We start from the raw sequence: 13,314 nt of genomic DNA on the forward strand, positions 1-13,314 counted from the left end.
TTGAGAGATACAGATCAACACAAAAAACTTGAGCACTAATTTTTTTTACAAATCAAAAATATCATTTCACACCATAAAATAAACCATTAAATCCACATAAACGAACTTTTTACTGTCTCCAAAAAAAATAACGATTATTGGGTAAAATTAGAATATATATTTATTATCCACCAATTAAAAAGGAATTTAACTAACACAAAAAATACGTTAAATCACAACAATAATATTATTTTAAAACGATTATTACTTAATTAAACTACCTACTAACAATAAATTAATTAAATAATATTGATTTATAAATTACAAAAAGAAAAAAAACTAAAATTTTTATCATTACATGTTTAAATAAATAAAAAAGTTTTTTTTATTGTAATAATTTCACTGAATAACATAAAATATATAGACAGACATACATAGGTAAATATTATTAAATAAAAGCTAGAATATAGTTAAAATGATAATAATAATTCAATCAACAATAGAATGCTAAATTTGAATAGAGTTAGTAGATATGTTCACTTCCGGTAATTATTGAATGGCGGAACCCCCACTTCCGATTATCATCAACAACATCACAATTATCATCCTGTAGTAACCTGGCAGCAAAGTAGAGGTACGTGTTATATTATTATTATTCACCACCTGATATCAACCCATTTCCGTGTTAAACAGAAATAATATTACCTACTAGTAAGCAATATGCACATGAATGTGATATACAAGTCGATCGCTTATGACTAAATACTTAAAATAAAAATAATTTGGAAAAGTTTGTCAACAAAGCAACATTTGATACAATTTTGTAAAAACTCCGATATTAAATAGTAAATATTACGAACTTCCTGGTATAACAGTCGGTCATACAATTATTATATTAAAATATTTTATTATTGGTGCGAGAACTGGCATCATTTTCAAAATTTTATTTTATAATGGCCAAATTTTGGATATTTCAAAATAAAATCAATATTTTACATTTGTTTAATAAAAGTCCTTCATACATGGTACTTTTAATAGCTTTTTCTATCTCAACACATTTTACCATCTAAAATATGACCGCAAGGCTCAAACCTTCTGAAAATTTCGAAAGTTCAAAATCGACTATTTTTGTGATACACTCAAATTTTTCCGATCTGAATGAAATTTTTTTTGAAACCCACTAATTTTGGGATAAACTTTTCGTTTTTAATTTTATTTTTTAGCTTACTCACACCTTTATGTAAAATATCGGTACCAGGACCCCACTATTTTCAAAACTTTAAGTACTTTTTTTAGGTAGGTTAAATTTGATCACAAATTTAAAAAGTATGAACTAAATTGACAAAAAATTTGAAAAATATGACCCAAATTTAATATAATTTTATACTTGGTTGATTAAAATCGGATATAATTTGGGTATAATAAAGTAAAATATAATTTTTTGGATTTTAATGACATCTTAAATTCAAAAAATCGACTATTTTCATAATTCACTCAAATTTTATCCGATCTGAATGAAATTTTTTTTTAAACCCATTATTTTGGTATAATCTATTGATTTTTGATGTTACTTTTTAGCTCATTCACGCCTTTGTGCGAACTATGATGAATTGCTATCTTATAACTTTAATAGGTAGGTTAAAATTAAGTAGTATAATGTGTTGAGATAGAAAAAAATATTAAAAATCTCTTGTATGCGGAACTTTGACTTATATAAAGTACAAACAAATTTGAAACAAATGTAACGATTTAGTTTCATAATTAAAAAAAAAATTATAATTTGATTAGGTATGTAGTAGGCATAGTTTATTTATAAAAAAAATTGTAACATTTTAAAATTTTTCCATATTTATTCAAACAAAAATACAAAAAAGTTCTTTGTTTGGTACAATAAATTACAAGCACATATACAGATTGTTGCAAAATTGTATTTTAGAGCTAGCTGTACAATTCCATGCTTCGCTCTGGCACATTATGGTTGCATAAAAATAGATGAGAAATTGAACAGCTTGTAAATTTTATAACCCCCGATAAATTTCTCTTTTAACCTACCTATAGATATGAATATACAGTGTAAGGTCTATAACTCGAATCAAGTTGTCACGTTGATAATTCCATTCCCATCCGCTGAACCTCTAAATATCCCGTATCTTGAATTATTTAGACATTAGTAGCTCGAATTAAATGTCATTTCCCTGCAAGGTATTGATAGTACATATTTATACTTTGTAACTCGAATTTAAAAAATAAATAAGGAACCAAAATACCGTCTCCATCTAATTAGTTCGAGATACTGCGTATTTCTCTCTTAGGGGTTCAGGGACTTGTATCTGAGAATTGCATATTTCGAATTTTTTTGCATTTTGCTTGACGTTTGAGTTATCGAAATACACTGCATAATTAACGCCTGAGATGCGTACAAGATTAAAAAGTATGGAAAATTTAAAAAAATTCTTTAATATATAGCTCAAGCCCTCAGTTTGGAGGCCAACATTTTTGAGGTATACACTCGTGACTATGGGGGATGGATTTGTAATGTTATCAAAAACAAAAATCAAAAAAGTTGCACAGAAATTTGCCACGGAACGATCTTTTTCGCGGTTTTTTGAAAAATTCTGATAAAAAAACGGCATTTTAGATTTTTGAAGATAATTCAAAAATACGTATTTTGAGCCCAGGCTCGATCCTGTATCTTTATCCGTTCTCTAGATGTAAGCAATAAGTTTAAAATTGACATATTTTTTTCTCGGAAACGGTGGAGGTAGGGGTTGATAATAGTATGAAAAGATAGTACTTTTTATGTACTATTTATGATATTTTAGTTTACCTCAAAAAAGCTAATCGTGTTTTTGCGCCGTTTGAGGGTCCGAGCTAATAGCTCTTTTTGCTTGAGTGCCTCGGGATTTTCTACAGAAATAAAAATAGGTGACTAAAGGAAGCATTTGTCTTTACTTTAAAGTCCAATAAATGCTTGAATTTTTCCAGAATTTTTTTCTTTTTGTTACGAATATTACCTTTTAAAGATATGAAACATATTTTTGCAATTACCTGTAGGTACTACATGTTATAATCATAATGAATGCATACATGATACAATGTATGTATACTTTTTGTGCATATATGGTATAATAATGTTGTAATAAACTTTTTGGATTGAATTGTAGTTATAACAATTTTAATTTAGTTAAATTATTATAGGTAGTCGAAATTCATTATTGATCTCAATTATTACGCTAAAACAAAATTACAGTTTTAATCCTAAACAAAATTATATTAAAAAAATGTAAACAAGACGTTTTTTAAATATGGATTAAAAACTAGTACCCGAAACCGAAATCCGTCCGTTACGTAAAGATCAATTATGAGAAAGTTCTAAACTAACAAAAATTTTAAAAGAATAATATCGAAATAATATCGAATGCACATAAATATACCTTATACTCCGGTCGGCAAGTAGTTTCAGGTGGAAAAAGGTCAAAAGTTAATGAAGCTTTAGTATGTTGTTCAGGGATGGTTAATTAATATTTTCTCAAGTTTTTGGCTCGAAAGGTGGAGCGGGGAAACTGCAAAACTTTCGACCTTCCTCCGGTTTTTCCTCAATAACTTTTTTTCTTACGTCCTACGGCAAAAGCATTCTTTTTGTAGAGCGTTAAATTTTCTACAATTTTGATGGCGTTCGTCATTTTTCAAAATTCTCAAAAAGTGCCAAAAAGTTCAGAATAAGTTGGAATGCTTTTGCCGTAGGACGTAAGGAAAAAAATTTATTGGGGACCCATAGAAAGGCCCAATATTTGGCAGTTCTCCCCTCCTCTTTTCACTCAAGGTCCTCGAGGTCGAAAACTTGAGAAAATGTCGATTTCACCATACACACATTTGTAAGTTATCAACTTTAATATTTTCAATCTGCCTCAAATTTGTACTCAAAAAAGCCACTGAGCTCTCAACCGACTATTAGTGATATTAACAAAACTGTGAAAAAATTAGTGAATTATGAAACTATCAAAACATAATTTTCTTTATCAAAATACCGTACCTATAGTTAGGTATTACTTTCATTAAATAAAAATTTACATAACGAAAAAAAATTCAATAAACGCAACACTTTCCATTATATAATATAATCATAAACAATTAAATATGAAGAAAGTATGAAATTGTGGTAAAGTTTGTAGAAAAAAGATGTTTAATTAGAATGATTATATATTAATTATAATTGTATTTATTACAAGCACACAATCATACAAATGATAAAATTATTATTTATTCTCATGCTAAAAATATTATCATTTCGTTCTCTTAATATGAAACTGACATAAAAAAATCTTCTTTTTTAACCTTTCCGTAAAGTATCCTGCACACCCTCATTAAGTTGCATTAAATCGAGCGTTGAACGAGAATTTGGAGGTGATCCTTGTGGTGTATCGCCCAAGGTCGTGGTGGTTCATTTGGATTGTGTGGGTAGCTCTACTCACACAACCCATATTCTGAGAAAAATTCCAAGTGAAATACCTAAATTGGAAAGTTTAGTAATAGAATGTATCGCTATAATAGACAATTACGATATCAGGATCTTCATGTTCTAATGAAAAAAGTTTTTCTTTTTACCCGACTGACAAGAAGTTGTTATGTTTTTCGAGCGTATCTTGTATGTAAATTTCTTTACTACCTCGTATCTTCCAAACGGCTTAATAGATTTCAACATTTTGGTATCATTATATTTGTCACGAAAACACAAGTGTTTTTTAGATAGGTGTTTGAAAAAACAAAACAAAATGGCGGATTTTTTGAGCGAAATAGTAATAAGTTAATAAAAAAAATTAACAAAACATATCGAGTATGGTATCAAAATAACGTAAATTTAAAGGAGATTACAAAAATAAATATAGTTTATGTGCTTAAATTTAATTAGAAATAATAATTAACTTTAAAGTTTTAATATAGTAAAATAACACACAATTTATTGCTGGGACATGGTTGGGACACTAAAAAGTCTAAAATAAAATTAATAATTAAAAAAATCAAAAACCCGACTGTGTTAAATAAAATTTGAAAAGTAGTTTACATAGCGATTTTGACAGTCGATCCCATTATTGGGAAGATTTGGGCCGGTCAAAATTATAATTGGCCCCAACTGCTTTGAAAACTACTGGACTTGTTTCTTTCTTTTCTTATTTTATTTAAGAGGTCAACTCAGTATTTTGGAAATAAATTGAAAATACAGGTAGGTAATTAAAATTTATTTTAAATTTTCAGATAACTTATTAAAGTTTGATTAAAAATTAAACTATTATATGAAAGTATAATTTTAATATATGTTTTTATCGCGTGTTGAAAAGTGTTTTTCAACACTTGATTACACTGTTGAAGAAAGTAAAACACTTAATTTTATTTATTATAGTGCATGTGATGAAATTGACTACCCAGGATACTAGCGGTAATAAATACCTTACTCAAAGCTACAGTTGGAGACTAATATTACGACAATCTAGACATCCTGGCGATAAAATATATGTGAAATTTTTCTTTCACAGTCTAGATTCACTAATCAACTAATTTTGTAAAATGAAAGCGTTTTTCTTCACCTGCTTCACAAGTTTTGTACTTAAAGCTCTTTGATGCTTCGGTCTTATCATTTGGGAGAGGGTGTAAAATATGGAGGGGGAGTCTAAAACCATAGAAAGTTTGTTTACCTAATATTTGAACGCCCACAAGTCAAAAATTTGTGTGGGCGAAATCCTTTAGTATTCTAACAACATCGAAGCCCTGTGAAAATAATACCCCTAAATGTGAATTTTCATAAATTGCTGATTGGATTCATTTGTCCATCATTTCTCCACATTTGTCCACCCAAAATTTTCGTTTGTCCACCCTCTAATTGGAAGTTATGACACAATTAAAAATTTTTACATCGGTACCCCCAGTGGTGTTGATATACGATTTTGTTGATTTCCATCTAAACGTGGACAAATCGTTGCCTAACGAATGGCATTTTCACTTTGTGAAAATTCGTATTTGGGGGTGCTGAAGAAAATTTTAATTTCCTCATAACTTAACATTGAAGGGTGGACAAACGTGGACAAATAATTTTCAAACGAATGTCATTTTGTGAAAAATTGCATCTGGGGGTGCTGATGTAAAAATTGTTAATTGTGTCATAACTTCCAATTAGAGGGTGAACAAACGAAAATTTTGGGTGGACAAATGATAGACAAACGAATTTAATCAGCAGTTTATGAAAATTCGCATTTAGGGGTGCTATTTTCACGGAGCTCAACATCGAGCAAGAGTGATATTGAAAATATTGTAAATGTACCTATACAGATGTGGACACATTCATATACGGGCACTTTTAATTTTTGTTGGACCACCTGTATATTTACTTTTGCATGAAGTGGGTGTTTTTATTTTCAATATATTTGATTGGATAATTTGCATTTTCTATCACGAAAGTTTCATTGTGTTTAGTGTTAGATTTGTACCGAGGTGTATACTACCGTGTAATGGGTACCATAAAACAATCTATTAAATTCATGCCTAGGAAAATATACTAATAACTAGCTCAGCCCGTACGGAATTCCGCTTCCGTTGTTAAAAAAAAAAAAACAAAAAAACAAGTGAAAACAAACAATTGACTGAGTTAATTGTTGAAATACCATGTATAGACAGTGTTGATGAAGTAATCGTTTGTTTTTTGACGTCACGTTAATAAAAAAATATCCACTTTTAAATAGCTACACACACACTGATATTCCCATATTAATGCATACCATAAAATTTGCACCTAATAAGCGCCCTCGTGGGTAAACAGTGATGTTTACAAAAAAATGTTTCAAACAAAAGTATATATTTATAAAGAACATTTTTTACATTTAAACTTTTGTTCTATCTCTAACGGTTTACAAGATGGGTCCTACGGACCCAAGACCCAATTGACCCATATTGCTCATTTACGAACTTGACCTCCGTTTTTAGGTCCTGAGTACGCTATAAAAATTTCATATTGATATCTCTTTTCGTTTTTGAGTTATCGTGTCCACAGACGGACGGACGGACGGACGGACGGACAACCGGAAATGGACTAATTAGGTGATTCTATGAACACCTATACCAAAATTTTTTTCGTAGCATGAATATTTTTAGGCGTTTCAAACTTTGGACTAAACTTAATATACTATGTGTATTTCATATACATGGTATAAAAAACAAACAAACAACAAATTTCGTAGAAAAGTGGTGAAAAAAAACAAAAGTTCTTAAATTAATATTAGGAGAACATGTATTAAAAATAGTAGCTATATGTATTAGAGTATTAGGAGAGCATTTGTAAAAACTAACATTTTTCGTTCAAATTAATTATCTAGCGTATTTTTCCTAAGCGTTACATTTTTAGATCGTAAATCTATTTTTCGTCAAACTTAAAAATAATAAGCTTGAAAATGAGGGGTGAATCATGGAATTTGATAAAAGAATAAGAAAGATAAGGGTAGGGCAGAAAAAAACTTGCTAGAGTAGGTAATAATGTATAAGATATTGAATTGCTACCGATAAAAAAATGAATATTGGTGTTTTATTAGGAAGTATTTATTTAAATGCAATACTTATTTAAATGCAATACACAAGAAGTCAGAGATTCTACTTCTATTATTTGTAGGGATAATGCGGTATCCCTCATTTCAGTATTACACGGATCTAAAAAATGTTATGGAATTGGCAATTCGCACTTTTTTCATAAGGATTTTTTAGTTCTGTAAAAATAGCACCCCCGAGAATTTCCATATAATGCTAAAGATTGGATTCTTTTGTCCATCATTTATTCACATTTGCTAACCCTCTAATTGAAAGTTATGACATCAGCGCCACTAGATTCAAATTTTCATAAAATGCAGACGTCGTCCGTTTAACAACCATTTGTCCACGTTTTTCCACCCAATTTTTTTTTGCACCCTTCGATTTTTAATTTTAGCTTTTTTAAGAAAATTATAATTTATTTCAGCAACTCCCTCCCTCCTCAATGTAAATTTTCACAAAATGCAAATGCTATACATTAGGCGTCCACCCACAATCGTGTCCATACCCAAAATTGTAGGTTGTCTACCCAACAGTTTCAAATTTTGAGGAAATTTAACTTTGACATCTGCACATTTAGTACTAACTATTCTCCTTTTTATATCTTTTACAAAAGTTTTTAATAAGAAATAGATACATAGTGTAATATCTAATACGATGGTGCGGAACCCTCCGCACAGTTAATTGCTAATAATACAAAAGTTTAGCATCTCATTTTTATAAATTGTGGAGTACTTTATTTTATGTTTTAATAAATTGTTTATGAAGGAAAATTTACATTTGGAATAGTTGGCAAACAAAAAATTTGGGTAGACAAATCGTTGTCATAATGAAAATTGATACCCGAACGCCTGCAGCGTGATATATATCGCTTAAGAGCCCATTAAAAGTTGCTAAAAAAGTGCTAGAAAGAATCTAATTTCAGCTCTCTACCTTAATTTTTAAAAATTCTAAAGCTATCCAAAAAGTTATCCATTTGGATCAAAATCCAGGTCCGAATTTGGATCCGAATTTTTTTTCACTGATCGTGTAGCTATCTATCAGAAAAACATTGAACTAGTCATGACAATGAAACAAACAAAATAATGAAAATATTAAACACATGTAAACAATACAATTTGATCAATTCATTATTTGTTTGAGGTTAATTCAAATCTTATTTTCTTAAATTTGGCGAAATTAGATTCGAAAAATATTATTCAAATTTTCATTAAATTAATTATAAAATAGAAATTTTTATTTAAAATTTATAATTATGAACAATTTTTAATTAAGTGGATCAATCGTTAAAAAAATTTCTAATAGTGTAGTAGAAAAATGACAAAAATTCTCAAGGATATTTTGTTTAATAATTTCAAAATATAATCAAATCAGGAAAATATTGGAAAAATATCAAATGTGAACAAAAATTTGAAAAGAAAGGTTAGTTTTAGTAGTCAATACACCGACTAACAGATGGCAGCACAAATATAGTGTTTGAAGTTTTTATTGACAAAAAATGTACGGTGTTTTACAATATCGACAGAGGCATAAGTTTTTTGGGGTGGCCTTGTAGACAGCTGATGGTTGATCACGAGTATTGTTTCATTATTTTATTAGTTGCTGGCTATGTTTGATTGAAATAATGTTTATTATGCGCGCAATAAAAATGTTACATTTAGTTATAAAAACAACCTAAAGTTTGTATTTTATTGTAAATAAATATTAATGTGAGCAAAATTGTGTGAAATTTAAATAAATAATGCAGTCAATTTATTGGACTGGCAGAATTCTGTCTCGTGCTTTGTGGAATGGTATAACAAATATATCATCAGTGGCCGATTCCCAAATAAACAATCCAAAATCCGAACCGCGTTTAGTGTCTGTAGCATGTGGTTTCCCCAAAGAGCGTGTGCGTCGAATGATTAAGGGACAATTTGGTGATGATGCATGGTTTTCAGCAAAATATAATACGACAGCTGATGTTATGGGTGAGGAAAATAAAATTTTTTTTTTTTTATGAAATCAAATTTCCAAATTTAATGTGGCAATTCAAATTTATGGTTATTTCTAATAAGTTCACAATCCATGTTCTCAAAGCTACATTTATAGTTCAAATAGAAACTGGGTTTTAAACTAGTCTTTGCATTTCCAAAAAAAAAAATTAAAGTCGAAAAAAAATTCGAGGAAAAAAACATTATATCAAAATGTTGGACAAAAGATTTATATATGTTTTATAATAATTACTTACATCTATGCGCAGAAATATTACTTAATATATTATTTCATTGATTCATTCAATAAATCGTTAAGTGAATTACATGAAAATAGATTTATTTGTTTTTTTACGAGGAGTATCTACAAATTAGTTAAAGTAATTCTTTTAGAAATACCTAACCCAACTTTTTCTTTAAAGTTTCAATGCTAAGCAAAGAGTTTATATAAAAATCTTGGATGCTAAGAGAATGAATTGTAATATAATTTGGGTAATTGTATCATAATTTGTTCTGCCCTAAAATGTACCTAATCAATGTTTAAAAAAAAGTACGAAAAATTTCTGAATTGTAGCTTGAAAACATGTGACAAATAATTTTCGCCTTTTGAACTATAAGTTATGACCGATGTATAAAGCACCTGATATCTTAATCAATCAATAGGTTGCCAAACTATTTTTATCAGCAGTTTTTTATTCATATTTGTTCGGTAGCCAAATTAAAGTTTAAAAGGCCATGTACAAACATGACTGCATTATTCCAATTTTTTTTACTAAATTGTAAGTCAAGGAACAATATGTAACCTTTTTTGTTATAAATAAATGCCTTGAATTTCAGTATGTTGTAGAGTCCAGGATTTTTATACTATATACTACTTTTATTCATTCCAAAATCGATTAATTTTGAGTTGCATAAAATGGTTGAGCTACTAACTTCGATTACTACCCCAAGTACCCTAAGTTATATCAGTTATTTTCTTTACATATAAATTTCAAGTTCAATGAACTAATGACCGAACCACAGCCTTTCTAGTTTTCCTGCTCTCATAATATAAGATATTGTCTCACAATCATATGTAGGGAGGGCATAAATGAATTTTCTATATATACATTATAGGCATAATAATGTCGAAGTTTGAAAACTACTTAGAAAATACTGCATGTAGTCAAGTCGGTTATGTCAAAAATAAGCTATTACAATTATTGATGAATTCAAAGTTGATTGAAATTCGTTTGAGTAATAATTTTTACCTAACCTATTAACCCTAATTTTTATTTTCACTAATTTTCATTTCGATAACAGTAAGATAAAAAGGAATAGGTGAAAAAATAATTGACTGAGTTAATTGTTTAAAATACCTTTGGTTTTCAAAAATTTTCTAAGGTATTTATAAATTTTTCGTTGTTTTCAAGACCACTAGTTGAAACTATATGGAAATTTTCAACTCCCTATAGTTTATAGTTTTGGAGAAAATGTATACTCAATGTCAAAAAAAATGCCACAGTTAAAACATTCTAAGCGTACTTATCATATGTTATGTTATAATAGTAACACTTAGAATGTTTTAAAACGAGCATTTTTTTTGACATTGGGTATACATCAAAGTTTTGTCCTAATTTGCATCCTCATGGGTAAATAGTGTTGTTTACAAAAAAAATGTTTCAAACAAAAGTTGTTTATTTTTGTATAAGGAACATTTCTTACATTTAAAATTTTGTTATATTTCTAATGATTTTCAAGATGGGTCCTACGGACCCAAGATCCAATTAACATATGTTGCCCATTTACGAATTCAAACTCACTTTGTACGTCCTGAGCACGAAAATTTCAGTCTTTTCGTTTTTGAGTTATCATGTTGATGGGCGGACAACCGTAAATGGACTAATTACATGATTTTACGAACACCTGGATATATATTTAATATATACAAAAATTCTCTGGAATTGCTACAATTTCAAAATATGCATACACATAGGCTTACTCTTTGAAAATATACTAACTCGTATTGGCAACAAAGTGAGAACGAACCCTCAAAAAAGATTGAGAAGGATAATAAATACGAGAGCATGGTTATTAATGCGCATGTCTTAATATACAATATAATATCCTTGCGCGTATTTACAACATAATAAATATTATTTTATAATTAAACTTTACTAACCTGTGATACATGTCTACTTTTAAATATTCCTTGCAAATAAAACAATATCTAACCATTTTTTAGAACTTTAACAACACAGAAATAATTCAACAAAAAGTTACTATTGAGGCAGCTGATTCCCGTCAATACAATCATGCGCATTGAATACCAGGCTCTGGTATTGTGTTTCTCTGTCAGTTGTTTGAATATTGTATTGTTATCTTTGTTAATCTTCTCTGTGAAGTAAAAATGTACATGCTTGGTATACGTTGGGCCTATCTAGTAACAGATTATCTAAGGGCTTACGACTACGACTGGTATTGCATACACATGGACTTACTGTAGTCACAAAACGTTAGATCTCAAGGTACAAATGTCAAATACGTTATTTGAATTTAGTCAATTAAAAATATACATTCATTAACATTTGATTATTTTAAATTATTAGCGCTGATGTTATTAATTACAATGAATTGAGAATGATTACAATTTATCTTTTCCTCGATTGAAATTTTAATAAAATGTAATTTGAATTGTTTATTTTTATCGCTTCTATTTTCTTTGTATCAAGTTTACTTTCCTTGCTTAAATATTACATTTCAAATTACAACGTTTCGTCAAAAAAAATTGAAAAAATTCCAAACGTCCGTGTCTACAACTATGTTTTAAGTCTTTTAGATAAAAAGCTATGAAATGACAGAGCAAAGAAAATATTAAAATTTTCGCTAACAGACCTAACTAAACTTCGTCATTTTTATAAACATTTTGTTTTATTTTCAATATTTTACCTACGTCATACTGATGTTATTAAAAAGTCCTCAATTTTGTACTTCAATAAAAAAAAGGTTATCATTTAATAATATAATTAATTCATAATTTTAAAAAATATTTCAAATCGCAAGATTTAAATATTGTTGTTTATCATCAATCACGCCAAGAAGTAGCAAAAAGAGACTCAAAAATATCATGTTTTTCGAGTGGCATGATTATTTTTTTAGACTTGTATACAATGTGTTCACGAATGGAATTCCTTTTGAGTGGAAAATTTTGTTTACTTAATTATTCATTTTAAAGTGATACTGTTTGACTTTTGACCAAAATAATGAATAGGTCCTCAGCACGTAAACTTTATATTCTCAAAACCCTCCTTGAAAACAACCCGTCTAAAAACCAGGATGTTCCCTTTTTATTTTATAAACTTATAACTCAAGTTAAATAGTCTAATAATTATCATGCAATCCTACTGATCAAGCTAAAAAAAGAATTCTTATTTAAAATAAATTAAAAAGAAAAGATCTTTTGAGACGTCCCGAACCCCACCCCCTACCACCAACTAGCGATAATAATTCGTACTAATGAAAACAAGAAATGAGTCCGATTTAGATTGTTAAAATTTAGACTACCAGATGGAAGGAAATACGTGTTACTTACCCTTTTAAAGGCCAATCAAAATATTCATATCCAAATCAGATAAATCCTGTCAAATTTCTTTAAAAATTCGTACTAATTAATACGGGAGGTATGGTTTTTCAGTAGTTCGAATTTAGACGACCAGGCTACTTACCATTTATCACTCGGAATTGCAAAATCTGAGGAAGGCTACCTGCTAGTTCATTACCTTTCAAATAGAAATGGCCCGTAACTTACATCAATTCG

The 13,314-nt window shown here is 29.0% G+C and overlaps 1 protein-coding gene across 1 annotated transcript in view; it reads left to right on the forward strand.

The window, feature by feature from the left end:
* Nucleotides 1–8,945: 8,945 nt before the first annotated feature.
* Nucleotides 8,946–13,314, forward strand: part of LOC123293239 (protein phosphatase PTC7 homolog) — a 74,431-nt gene continuing 70,062 nt past the window's right edge. Inside the window, exon 1 of the mRNA XM_044873988.1 lies at nucleotides 8,946–9,515. Coding sequence (XP_044729923.1) covers nucleotides 9,287–9,515 — 229 coding nt within the window. The 5' untranslated portion in view covers nucleotides 8,946–9,286. The remainder of the gene's footprint in view (nucleotides 9,516–13,314) is intronic.

This window comes from Chrysoperla carnea, chromosome 2, assembly GCF_905475395.1.
Source record: "Chrysoperla carnea chromosome 2, inChrCarn1.1, whole genome shotgun sequence".
NCBI classification, from domain to species: domain Eukaryota; kingdom Metazoa; phylum Arthropoda; class Insecta; order Neuroptera; family Chrysopidae; genus Chrysoperla; species Chrysoperla carnea.